The sequence below is a fragment of the Myiozetetes cayanensis genome, unplaced genomic scaffold (genome assembly GCF_022539395.1).
Source record: "Myiozetetes cayanensis isolate MyiCay16 unplaced genomic scaffold, myiCay2020 scf10, whole genome shotgun sequence".
Classification (NCBI taxonomy): domain Eukaryota; kingdom Metazoa; phylum Chordata; class Aves; order Passeriformes; family Tyrannidae; genus Myiozetetes; species Myiozetetes cayanensis.
In genome coordinates this window covers 34,542,600-34,554,618 of record NW_026086605.1, presented here as the reverse complement: position 1 = coordinate 34,554,618, position 12,019 = coordinate 34,542,600, and the positions used below count along the sequence as shown (strand labels likewise).

At 58.5% G+C, this 12,019-nt stretch overlaps 2 protein-coding genes across 2 annotated transcripts in view; one reads left to right on the top strand and one right to left on the bottom strand.

The window, feature by feature from the left end:
* Positions 1 to 122: 122 nt before the first annotated feature.
* LOC126634840 (prosaposin-like) lies at positions 123 to 8,312 on the top strand. Its single transcript, XM_050305655.1, has 15 exons — positions 123 to 183; positions 3,883 to 4,007; positions 4,307 to 4,384; positions 4,473 to 4,598; positions 4,802 to 4,996; positions 5,459 to 5,602; positions 5,867 to 5,923; positions 6,146 to 6,154; positions 6,271 to 6,378; positions 6,578 to 6,664; positions 6,766 to 6,949; positions 7,029 to 7,198; positions 7,278 to 7,358; positions 7,493 to 7,600; positions 7,685 to 8,312. The coding sequence occupies exons 1-15, from the start codon at positions 123 to 125 to the stop codon at positions 7,718 to 7,720; spliced, it is 1,569 nt and encodes a 522-aa protein (XP_050161612.1). The 3' UTR covers positions 7,721 to 8,312.
* A 337-nt stretch (positions 8,313 to 8,649) lies between these two features.
* Positions 8,650 to 12,019, bottom strand: part of CDH23 (cadherin related 23) — a 180,299-nt gene continuing 176,929 nt past the window's right edge. Inside the window, exons 64-68 of the mRNA XM_050305693.1 lie at positions 11,803 to 11,863; positions 11,255 to 11,384; positions 11,051 to 11,173; positions 10,756 to 10,869; positions 8,650 to 9,825 (exon numbers count right to left, since the gene is read on the bottom strand). Of these exons, the coding sequence (XP_050161650.1) occupies positions 9,499 to 9,825; positions 10,756 to 10,869; positions 11,051 to 11,173; positions 11,255 to 11,384; positions 11,803 to 11,863 (755 nt within the window). The 3' untranslated portion in view covers positions 8,650 to 9,498. The remainder of the gene's footprint in view (positions 9,826 to 10,755; positions 10,870 to 11,050; positions 11,174 to 11,254; positions 11,385 to 11,802; positions 11,864 to 12,019) is intronic.

Sequence of the window (12,019 nt, the reverse complement as noted above, 5' to 3'; positions counted from 1 at the left end):
GTGTGGTAATTGCCCTGCGTAGGTGTGGATTCTCACTGCTTCTCCCAACCCCTCCAGGATTCCTCAGTCTGGGAGCAGCATAGGAGAGGAACCAGCCACTGAGGACTTATCTTAGGAACGGCATGGAGAGCAAATGGAGTGGCTGGGTCCTGATCGTTTCTGTGTGCCTGGGCTCCTACCAAGGTAAGGCCAGGCCTGGGGGTAGGACTTGGAGAGCCCAGAAAGCCCCTGTGAATTCCAGAACTATTCCCAGTCGTAGTGTCTGAGCTCCATAGGGTGCTTTCTCGTTCCTCTGTGGTGTTAGAGCGGGGCAGAGGAGAGCTGGGGAAGGTGGCACCACTGGCTGCTCTACCCACCTGGATGTGAGTGTTGGAATGTTTGCCCCTAAAGCTTATCTCAGGGCAAAAAAGGGGGCTCATTCCCTCTCTTCTCTGGGATTCAGGCGGAGCTGTTGTTTTGTCGGGAAGGAGGGAAGCCAAGTGCTGGGGTGTTTGGGCGTCCGTGGGTGAGAGGGGCTGTTCTCTCTGCTGCCCTGGGTCTTGGGTGAGCTGGGGGCACCACTTGGTTGTCATGAGAGGGACCACAGTGCCACCTGAAGCTGCCCCTTCGGGTGGGAGTGGAAGAGGAGCGGGGGGCAGGATCCTGCCTGTGCTCTGGTTTGCCCAGCTGCTGGGAAGGGTGATGGGTGACATGCTGCATCCCTGCTCACCTTAGGAGACCTCTCATCGCCAGGACTTAAGTATTTGCGAGCGAATCCTCCTGCAGACAAGCCTGTGCTGTCCCTTAGCCATCCCCCGGCCCATCCCCAGGAAATGAGCTGGGAAAAGCCTGTTTTCTAGCCCCTGGTCCTTGCTTGGGGGCAAGCCATTTATTCCAGGGAAAATTTCCCAGAGGAAGCTGTGGAGCCCTGCTGTTGTAGGCAAACACCCTACCTTTTCAGAGGGAAGAACCCCTCCTGCACCCTAATTACCCACTGGGCTCCTCCAACGTGAGCTGCCCCGGCCTGGTGGTGGAGGAGCCCTGACTGCGCAGGCGTGACCTGCAGGTGGGGGGGACGTGCCCATGTGTTCAGGCAGCAACAGGCAGAGCAGGAAAGGTCACCTGTGCCCAGCACATCCCTGCTTGGGGTGATACCCGCCCTAGAACCCGGTCATGCCTTGGCTGCACGGCACAGTGGTGCCGTGGGACCAGGGGCCTCTGCAGGCCTTGGAGAAGAGTTTTGGAGCTGGGAAGAGCATATTTATGGTTTTTGCAGTAACAGGGGTGTGCACCAGACTGGGAACTGGGACACCGGGGCCCACGCTGCCGCCCCCAGGGTTTACATCACAACCGGCTCACCAGGCTCTGCCGGCTCGGCCGGCGCGTTCCGAGGCTCCACGTAATGCTGGCACAGCCCTGCTGGATCCGGAGCTCGGTGCTGGATCCCCCTGAGCCAAGCCCACCCCATCCTGGGAGCCTGGCAGCCACGAATAGGGCAGTTGTGGCTGGCCTGGGACCACCACAGTGGCATGAGAGCATCCCTGCCTTGCTCCTCTGCCAAAAATGGCATTGTCTACCGTCCTTCTTCCTGGCTGCCCATCAGCATGAGGTGGCTCCAGCATGGCTTTGAAACGTGGAGCAGAGCTCACGGGGCACCAGTTGCCCTGGTTGCTTGCCCCGTGGCAGTGGTTTCAATCTGGGAAGCTCCCCCTGCACTCAGCAGTTGGTAGCTATGATTAGTCTTAATTATTTTTGTGGCTCAGCACTTGTTGCCTGAGTTTGAGCCTGAGCAGGGGTGAGGAGTAAGTGCCGAGCTGAGGGTCACTGTGAGCCAGAAAAGCGCAGATAACAAGCCACCAGTGTCTTTTAGACCACTCAAATCCCCTCATGCCACTGCTGGGGTCTGGACTCCAACACGGAGTTGCGAGAGATGCCCTGGGTCAGGTGGAACCAGCTCAGAAAAAAAAGCTGTGGGGTTGTTGCCTCCCCTCTCCTTGGTTTTGGTGCTGCCCCTTAATGCTTTTGCTGACCTGCCATTCCTGTTTGGCCTGATCAAGAGCAAGGGTTAAAAAAATAAACATACCCCTCTCAGCTGATGGGATGAGGGCGGCATCACGCTGCTGGGGAGGTGTGTGGGCAGTGTGGGAATCCGGGGGGACTCGCCCTGCCCCAGGCCCTGAGCCTGCCCCGGTCCTGCCTCAGCCCAATGGGACAACCAGGCCTGAACCACCCCACGGCACCTGCCGAGCTGTGCCAGCCCTTTTGGGAGCAGGTGGGATGGTGGAGGGCTCGGGAGCCCTCTCTCCACAACCCCCATCCCCGGCGACTTTCCACAGAATCACAGAATATGCTGAGCTTGCAGGCACCCACAGGGATCACTGAGTCCAACCCTTAGCCCCGCACAGGACCGTCCCCATGAGTCACTCCATGTCCCTGAGAATGTTGCCCAAACTTCCTGAGCTCTGTCAGCCTTGGTGCTGTGCCCACTGCCCTGGGGAGCCTGTTCAGGGCCCAACCACCCTCTGAGGAAGAGCCTTTTCCTAAATATTCAACCTAAAACTCCCCCTGACACAACTTGAGGCCATTCCCTGGGGTCCTGTCCCCACAGAGAAAAGATCACTGCCTGCCCCTCCTGTTCCCCTCATGAGGAAGTTGTAACTGCAAGGAGGTCTCCCCTCAGTCTCCTCCAGGATGAACAGACCAAGGGTCCTCATATAGCTTCCCCTCAACGCCCTTCTCCATCCTTTCAGCCTCCTTTGGCTTAAATGGGGGCCTTCTCTCTGATGGCTTAAACACCTTTCTTATATTGTGTTTCCCAAAACTGCACACAGTACTCAAGGCGAGGTTTCCAGGGTGGCCCAGGGCATCTCACGCTGCTGTCTCATGGATGAGCTGAAGGCGGTGCCAGAATCCAGCACGCAGGAAAAGCAGCTTTTGGGGGAGAAACCTGTTAAGGGCAGGGTGGGTTGAAGGAGCAGTTTCTGCTTTCGGCTTTGTTCCTGCTGTGCAAAATCACACGGCCAGGGCTGGAGCAGCAGAGCTGGATGCAAGTGCTCGGAGAGTGTGGAGCTGTGCTTTGTTTAGAGGGGTTGTTGCAAGAGGGTCCGCAGCAAGGCTCTGTCTGTCCCTCTGCTCATGTGCTGCTCCCCATACAACCCCCCAGCTTCCCGGCGCAGCAAGGCAGCGAAGGGCTCGGCTTCTGCCCGCTCCTCCCCTCCTCCCCGGCCGCATCCTGGGTGGGCACAGTTCCCTGGGTGGGAACAAGCACTCGCCCCATCAGAAATGAGTCCTGACACAGCAAGGTGACAATTAAGCGGCCGGTGTTACGCCATTGCCCCGCGCTGCCGGGGGCGGCTCGGGAGGGCGATGCCGCCGCTGTCCTGCCGGGGATTTGCCGTCAGGAGAAAATGCTGTCGTCGGGAGGAAATAAATAAATTTAAAAAAAAAAAAACCAACAAAACCCCACCAAAAGTGGGGTTGCTCAATCATTGCCGGGAGCTGTGGCGTGGCTATTCAGTCGCCGCGCGGGGCTGAGCGCCGGCGCTCCGGGTTTGCTCAATTTGCAAGGTTTTTATTGCCGCTTTTATAAGCAGCCGCCCCCGCAGCCTGTCAAAGGGTGCTGTGAGGCTGAGGAGGAGCCCCAGGTTTCCTTCTGCTTGTGATGCTGTGGCATCCCACTGGAAAAGCTGGCAGCAGGTAGTGGCCTGGCAAAGCAAAACCTTTGCTGGGCTTAAAAAATAATTTATAAACCAGGCAGCCCCACCACCGTTTTGGGAGCTGAGGGGGAATCGCAGCGGGAGGGTGAGGAGCATCACCCTCAGCTCATCGGGGTGCAGGTGGGGAGGTTAGTTTGGTGTTTTGGGGTGCCTTGTGGGCTGACAGTCTCCTCTCTGCCACCCCCAGCCGGGGCCAGCCCCCTCCACGAGTGTGGCGAGCGGCCGGAGGACTGGTGCCGCGACGTGACCACGGCAGCCAAGTGTGGGGTCCTGGAGCTCTGCCAGCTCACCGCCTGGGACCAGGCTCTGGGGGTAACCATGCTGGGAGCTGGGGAGCTGGGGGGGTGGGAGAGAAGTGCCCCAAACCATGGAGCTGGGGGGAAAGAATCCCAGCCTGCCCGCCCCAATGCTGGGCACCCAGAGAAGCATCTGATGCCCTCAGACAGCAACGCATCCGCAGAGCGAGCGGCAAAAAAATCAGTGGGTGTGCCGGGATGTTCCCAAGTGTCCCTCGATGGGGCATTCTTGGGGTGGAGGCTTGGGATCCTGGGAGCAAGTGGTGGGGGTCTGGGTGCTGTGAGAGCATCCCCGACACGTCCCCTCTTTCTCAGCAGAAGGGGATCCCCTGTCATCTGTGCCAGGTGGCCGTCTCCGTGGTGGGCAAGATCCTGCAGGACAACCGCACTGAGGTGGGCCACGGTTGGGAAGGGGGTGGGGGGGCTGCTGTTCCTCCCCACCACCACCACTGAGGCCCTGAGCTCTCCCTTTGTCATGCAGGAAAAGCTGAAGGTCTTCTTGGATAAGAGATGCCAGTACCTGCCCTTCCAGGACTGGTCTGTCAAGTGCAAGAGGATGGTGGACACCGGCATCCTCATCCTCACCCAGTTGGGCAAGCAAGTGCTGGTAACTGGCAGGGGACCCCCTGGGTTTGTGTTTCTCGGTGATTTGGGACATCTTGGGGGCTTGCAGAGCAAAGGAGGCTCTTGGAGCCTGGGACAAACCCTCTGAAGGACGTGATGGAGATGGAAATGACCCAGGGATGGAGCAGGGGGAGCAGGGTGATGGGGCAGATGCAGCCTCAAGCCCCCACCCCTCTGCTCCCCCAGTCGGACCCGAAGGTGGTGTGTGGGACCATCAGACTGTGCCAGCGCTGGGAGAGACCCACAGGGGCTCTGAAGTTTCAGAAGCCACCGCCAGCTCCCACAGGGCCCACTCAGGATTTCGCTGACCTGGTCGCTCCCTTCATGGCCAACGTGCCCCTCCTGCTCTATCCTCAGGACCTACCTCGTGGGGAAGCCCAGGTACCATGGCACAGGAAGAATGCTGCTGATCATGAAATCATGGAATGGTTTGGGTTGGAAGGGATCTTAGAGATCATCTCATTCCAACCCCCTGCCATGGGCAGGGACACCTTCCACTAGACCAGGTTGCTCCAAGCCCCATCCAACCTGGCCTTGAACATCCAGGGATGGGGCAGCCACAGTTCCCCTGGACAACCTGTGCCACTGTCTTGATGCTGCTCAAGGGTGAAAATCCTCTAAGCATCACCTACTTAACAATAATGATTAAAAAAAAAAAAAAAGGGAAAACTATTGCATATCTGAAATGAATGCAAGGGAAACCAGAGAGATGCTGGCCAAAGCCTTGCCCCCAAATTGCAACCAGCATTTAAATCCTAGCCCTGAAAATGCAGGCACTGGGGGGGGGGGTGTTGATTTTATTTCAGGAGGTGCTGATGAGTCCCTGCCTGTGTTATCTTGCAGGACACGGTAGAGGTGTGTGGGGACTGCCTGCAGCTGGTGGCGGCCGTGCAGCTGGAGCTGGGGACCAACTCTGCCTTCCCCCAGGCACTGGTGGCCCACGCTGAGTGGGTGTGTGAGGGCCTAAGCCCTGCCCTGGCACAGCGGGTAAGGGAATCCCACAACGGTTTGGGTTGGAAGGCACCTTAAATGCCACCCAGTTCCACCACCCTGCCGTGGGCAGGGACACCTTCCACTTAGACCATTTTGCTCGGGGTCCCATCCAAGCTGGCCTTGAACACTCCAGGGGTGGGCTCCCTTCTCCTCCTCCTCCTCCTCGATGTCACCTCAGGATGGGAGCATCTTTGTGCAGATGCCTGCCCAGGTGGGGTGTCCCCTCTCGGGCACTGATCCCGTGTCTCCCTCTCGCAGTGCAAGCACCACCTGGCCGAGTACGCGGACACGGCCGTGCAGCTCCTGCGGTACCTGGTAAGAGGGTGAGCGGCTCCCCAGGGGTGCCAGGGGAGGTGGGTGCAGGTTGAAGGGTGGGGGAATGGTCAGCAAAGGCTCCCTTTTTAAATTAAACCCACTGCTTTATACTCCCATAAACTTCAAAATGTTTCACCACCCTTCTCTCTGGCTTGCAAGCACTGTAATTCTTCTTTATTTTCGTTTTTTTTTCTTGCCATTTTCTGGCCTCTCCACTGGCAGCAGGCTGAGGTAAGTGAAATTCATGCCCCAATGAGCTGAAATATCCCTTCAGGGGGAAGTGGAGGGTGCAGGCTCACCCTCCTGGGGGGCAATGCCCACCTGATTTGGGATCTCTCCCTCCCCAGAACCCAATGGAGCTGTGTGGCCAACTGGGACTCTGTGCCTCCACCTCGGCACTGCCTCTCCACACACTGATCACGGAGAAGGTGATGCACGTTCTGAGCATGCTGGGGGTAAGTGGGGACCCCCCAACTCTGACATGCTGCTTAAAATCCAAACACTGTGAAGGGGGAACCTTATTTTCCATTTTATTTCCTCAAGCATTTCCATTTTTCCAAGGCGGGGAATGTCTTTCGTGGGGGTTGACGACTTAATAAGATGAGGATGGCTCTGAGGGGGCTTGGCATGCATCTGACCACCTTGTCCCGACAGGACAGGGTGGGGAACACTCCGCTGTGCGAGGTGTGCCAGTTCACTGTGAAGACAGCCGAGAGCCTCCTGGAGAACAACGTGACAGAGGTGAGTCCCGTTGATGTGCTCCAAGGGAGGGAGGGCTGGGACCAGGGGGGCTAAAGGGCAGCGAGGAGCGGGGGTTTCCCTCTTCTGCCTTGTCCCGGCAGGAGCAACTGGTGAACGACATCGAGAAGGTGTGCTACATGCTGCCCCACGGCGTCATCGGGCAGTGCAAGGATTTCGTCAACTCGTACGGCAAAGCCGTGGTGATCATGCTGCTGGAGGCCACCGACCCGGCCGCCGTGTGCACCATGCTGCACTGCTGTCCCCGCGGCGGGGACACCCTCCCGGGTGAGCTGGGGGACCCGGCTGGCACGCAGACCCCGCTCCCTGGGGAGCAGGGTGGGTGCTGATGCTCCGTGTCCTCCAGGGGCTGCCCCGCTGGAGCAGCTGGCGGTGAGCGCGGGCGCCTTCTGCAACGTCTGCCAGATCATCATCACCTACTTCGACAACGAGCTGCTGAAGAACGAGACGCTGGAGGAGCTGGGCAACGTGCTGGAGAAGGGCTGTGAGATGCTGCCCATGCCCCTCACCAGCAAGGTGAGCTGAGGGGGGGCACACCCCGCCCGGCGGGGACTGCCTGACACCCCCGCCGGGCTCACCCCTCTCTCCTCCCCAGTGTGAAGCGCTCATACTGCAGTACGAGCCCGCGGCCGTGCGGCTCTTCGTGCAGATGATGGACCCCACCTTCGTCTGCACCGTAAGTGTCCTCATCCCTGGGGTAGCGCAGACCAAGATGGGCATCTTTTGTCCGAGCCTGAGGGTACAGGGAGAGGCACGGGGGCTCAAAGGGTTTTTCTTCTCTTGCTCCCACCCTTTTGCTTTGCAATGCAGAAAATCCGAGCCTGCGACTCACGCAAGGAGGATCTCCTGGGCTCAGACCCCTGTGCCTGGGGCCCACACTACTGGTGCAAGAACATGGCCACGGCAGTCGAGTGCAATGTAAGTGTCAGTCGCGCCCCGCTCTGCTGGCCGGGGGTCCGTGTCCCACCTCCCTCCCTCCCTCCCTCCCCGTCTCTCCCGCAGGCCGTCGCACACTGCCGGCGTCACGTATGGAACTAGGAGCCATCTCCCCAGCTGGCTGGACTCGCTCTGCCGTCTGGTTCAGGATCCTGGCTCCGCTCCCCTCCCCTGGGACGTGCCTGCACCAGTGGAGGGCAACGGCGGGAGGGCTGTGGGGGAACCCCAGCTGCCTCTGCCACCTCCTTTTCTACCCCTGGGGTTTGGATTTCCAAATCAGGTTAAGGGACTTGTTAGTATTTTCAGGACTGGGGACTCAGCCTTGACGTCTCTCAGGGTGAAAAAAATCCCCATCCCCAATCCCATCCCCATCCCCACCTCTATCCCCAATGCCATCCCCACCTCTATCCCTGGCCCCACCCCACCCTGAACCACTCGAAAGGCCCAGATCCTGCAACGTGGAGCCGTTCCTGTGGGATGGGCTGGGCTGGGCTCTGCTGCCCAAACGCCAGCCCGTCGCTCCAGGCCAGCAGCAGCCTCACGCCACAGATCTGGGGATACTTAATATATAAACATATTGTATATATAATATATACTAAGTATCTCCTGAACGTGAAATGAGTGAGTTTGGGTGCAAAGATTCCCTTTCACACGCCCATTCCCGTGGGGGGCCATGTGCTGGCCCAGCTGTGGGGGTGAGGGGCGGCAGGGTGCTGACTTGTCCCTCCCCGCTGTAGTGGGAGGACGCCTGCAGTGTCTGGTCCTGAGCATGCACGGGAGCATCTCATCAAAAATAAACTCTTCCCGTGAGCCTGGCTGGTTGTCTCCTTCCTCTCTGTGCTGGGGGTGTGGGTAAACCCAAGAGGACATTTAATGCTTGCCCTAAAATCCAGGCCACAGAAACGCCCGGTGCGGCATCTGGTGAAGATGATGAATTGAGGGGTGAATTAAGGGTAGGAGGGTTTTCTCTTTGGCAGTGGGTTTATATGCGATGGATCTGGGGAGGAAGGACAACAGACAGGTTACCCAAAGCCATAGACAGTGTATTTCTGAGTCCCGTAACAGACCGTGCCCGAAACTCTCCACAAGGTTACGACTGGAAACAACCCCCCGAACGAACAAACCCAAATGCAAGAGAGAAGGGGAAAGAAAAGGGCAACAAAAGACACGCACGAGCACTCCACATCCAGAAGCCCCAGCTATTGTCAGTCTCTCTCTTTTCTGACATCGCAACAAGTTTTGGTAAAGCCAGCAAAATGGAGAAATGTCTTCTGTTTGTTAGTTGTTTTTTTTTTTAAATTATTTTTTTGGGTCTTTCCTTCCCGGAAAGGTGATGTTAATGCCAAAAAGGACTCGGCCTCTCCCCACGCTGCCCCGGCCCTCCCTGTGCCCGTGGTTGAGATGTGACAGCTGCTTTGTCCCCAGCCTGGGCCCAAGGATGCTGCGGCAGCACATCATCCGCATCCTCACTGCACCTTCCCCCCCCATCCAGTCTGGACTCAATCGGATTCATTTAGCTTTTCTTTTCCTTTTTTTTTTTTTTTTTTTTAAGAAAAAAAACACCTTTTTTTTTTTTTCCTTTTTGTTTCAATAAGAAAAATAAAAAAAAATTTAATGCTTTCATGGATAAATGACAGGTGAATAAAAGCATTCCGGTCCTGAGAGCCCTTTCCCGGGGCCAAGCTCTCCGAGGCTGCTGGAGCGATCCGCACCGGTTAGCCTGGACTCCTTCTGCAGGGGAAGAGGGGGCCAAGCACCGGTCTTGGGGTGCCCCTGGCCCCCACCACGGCCCCCCGTGGTCTGTGCTTTCACCCCTGCCAGCCCCGGCTTGCCTAGAGGAGCACCACCACCCTCTCCGCCACTGCCGCCGCCGCTGCTCGTCATAACTCGGTGATCTCCAGAGGGCTCTCCATGATCACCTCCCGCATCTTGTGCAGGGGGGTGGACTTGGCCGACTCGGTGCGGGCGTTGTGGTCGCTGTAGCCCCCGCAGTCGGCGGTCAGAGTCTCCAGCGAGCGGCCCAGCACCTTCTGGTCGTCCTCGGGCAGGCTGTTGAGGTCGGAGGCGAGCAGCGTGCCCGTGCTGCCGTGCACCACGTGGATGCCGTCGGGACCCTTCAGCTCCACTGGCTGCTTGTGTCGGAAGCGGAGGCTGCCCTGGCTGGGACTGCGCTCCCCCTCCTCCTCCTCCAGCTCCTTCTGGATCAGCTGCAAAAGAGCCATGGAGCGGGGGGAATCACCGCCGTGGCCAGAGTAGCTCCTGGCTCCCCAGGCTCCAAACCTCCTGCAGTGCTGGAGTCCAGCAGGAGGGATGAGCCCTCCTCTTCTGGAGCACTCTCAGAGCATGGGTGATGAGGATCATCAGGAGATGATCTCCAGCTGGGTCACTCAGTCCTTGGGCGGATGTCCCAGCTCAGGCACTGGCTGCCAGCTGGGCTGTGTGTCCTGCAGCAGTTCCCGCAGTGGCCAAGGAGGATTTTGGACCCAGGCAGGGATTTGGGGTTGTATGAGGGTAGTGGGGCAGAAGACAGACAGGGAAAGGAGTTGAAGGTGCTGGAGGGGGATAAAGGTGTGGATGAATGGAGGGCAGAAGGGTTGAAAGGCATCTCCCATCCCACTGCTCTCCTCTGCTCTCTTTGCCCCTTGTTTTGCTCCCCATGAAGGAGTCGAAGGCTGCAGAAGGACTTGCTTCTCCCCACACCAGCCTTCCTACAACAGCACCCTCCATCCCAACCTTTTTTGCCTCAAAAACCTACTGGGTTGATAGGCTCAGAGGAGCAGAAGGGAGGGAAGATGTCCCCCCACAGCTCTGGCCAACCTTGGCAGAGATGAAGAGCTGATGGACAGACCTCACCCCACAAAGAGAAGGGGGTCCTCCTTCAGGAGGGACAGACGAGGGGAGAAGGTGCTGCTGATGCTCAGAGGAAACACAGAGGGTCATGAGAGCTGGGGCACTGTGGGGAACCAGCAACCTCGGTGGAAAACCAACACCTGGCTCATTTTGGCCAAGCAGAGAACAGGGGGACCACTGGGTGATGGGGATCGAGGCCACGGGGAGCGATTACAGCCTGTGGGACCGGGAAGACACACTGCATCCCAGAGGGCACGGCAAGCACCTCCCCACGCACACCCCTCTACCTCCGAGACCGAGGAGCGGTCCCCCTGACTGGAGGTGGCCTTATGCACCATCCGCTGGGCAAAGAGCTTTTTCAAGCGCATGTAATCATCCAGCACCACCTTCAGGAGAGTGCCCTGGGTGGAGGGGGAGAGACGGGAGGGGTTACCCAGGGGACACAGTTTGGTGGGAGGGAGGCTGGCCTCATCCCAGCAGTTTTTGGAGCGACATCACCCTCCGGCGCCGCCGCTGCGAACCTGGAAGGCGTAGCAGTAGGAGAAGGCCCCTTGGCGGGGGATGCCTGCACCCAGCACTCACCTTGATGGGCCCCTCCCGCATGATCTGCCCCAGCTTGGCAATGTTGTCGTACTCCTGGATGGCTGCGCGCAGGTAGCGGTCGTCCTCGGGCTTGGCGGCGGAAGGCTCTCTCCCGAAGGTCCCCTGCGGGAGGAGAGAGCGGCTGAGGAGGTGGCACGGGTGACAGGCGTGGGGAGAGGCGTCCTGGCGGGGGCTGTGCCTCACGTGGGTGCGGGCAGGGCTGTTCCAGAGGTCGGTGATCTCGCTCAGGTTCTCGGGCAGGTCGTCCTCGTGCTCCGCCTGCGCCGCCAGCTCCATGTTCCTGCAGAAGGGGTCCAGCCACACCGGGTTGGCCCTGCCCAGGGGAGAGGAACAGCCATCAGCGCAGGCAAACAGCAGCAGTATCCCTGACCCCATCCAGAGCCCAGATGCTGAGGTTGTGCTGCCTCCTCCTGCCCTGCGCAGGTATGAATTCAGCCGCTCTGGATCCACGTGTGTGCCAACACCTGCCCACCGCCTCTGCTTCCTCCAAACCTGGCCAGGATTTGCAGAGATGGGAGTCACAGGAGAAAGCACAATTTTTTTTTAGCTTTGAAACCTCTCGAGACAAGCACATGTCCCAGGGCCACAGCCATGCTCCACATGGAGCAGAGCAGCGGGACTTCACCTCTTCACCTCCAAACACCCCCGGCTGCAAAATGCAGGCATCCCTCTCTTGGGAGCAGCCAGCAAGCCCAGGAGATTGCTCATTGGAGAGGAAGGGAAGCACTCACCCATCAAAGGAGTACTTGTTAGTGTTTGGCATGTCCATGATGTCCATGAAGCCTCTGTTCCCTGCAAAAGGCAAGGATGGTGGTTACAGCACAGCATGTCAGCGGGCTGAGCAGCAAATCACAGTGTAACACTTCTTTACCAGGGAGGGAAACTTGACAACCAAAAAGGCACCGGTGGTGTGAGAAACACTCAGGGATGTGGCTGATAATGCAAAGC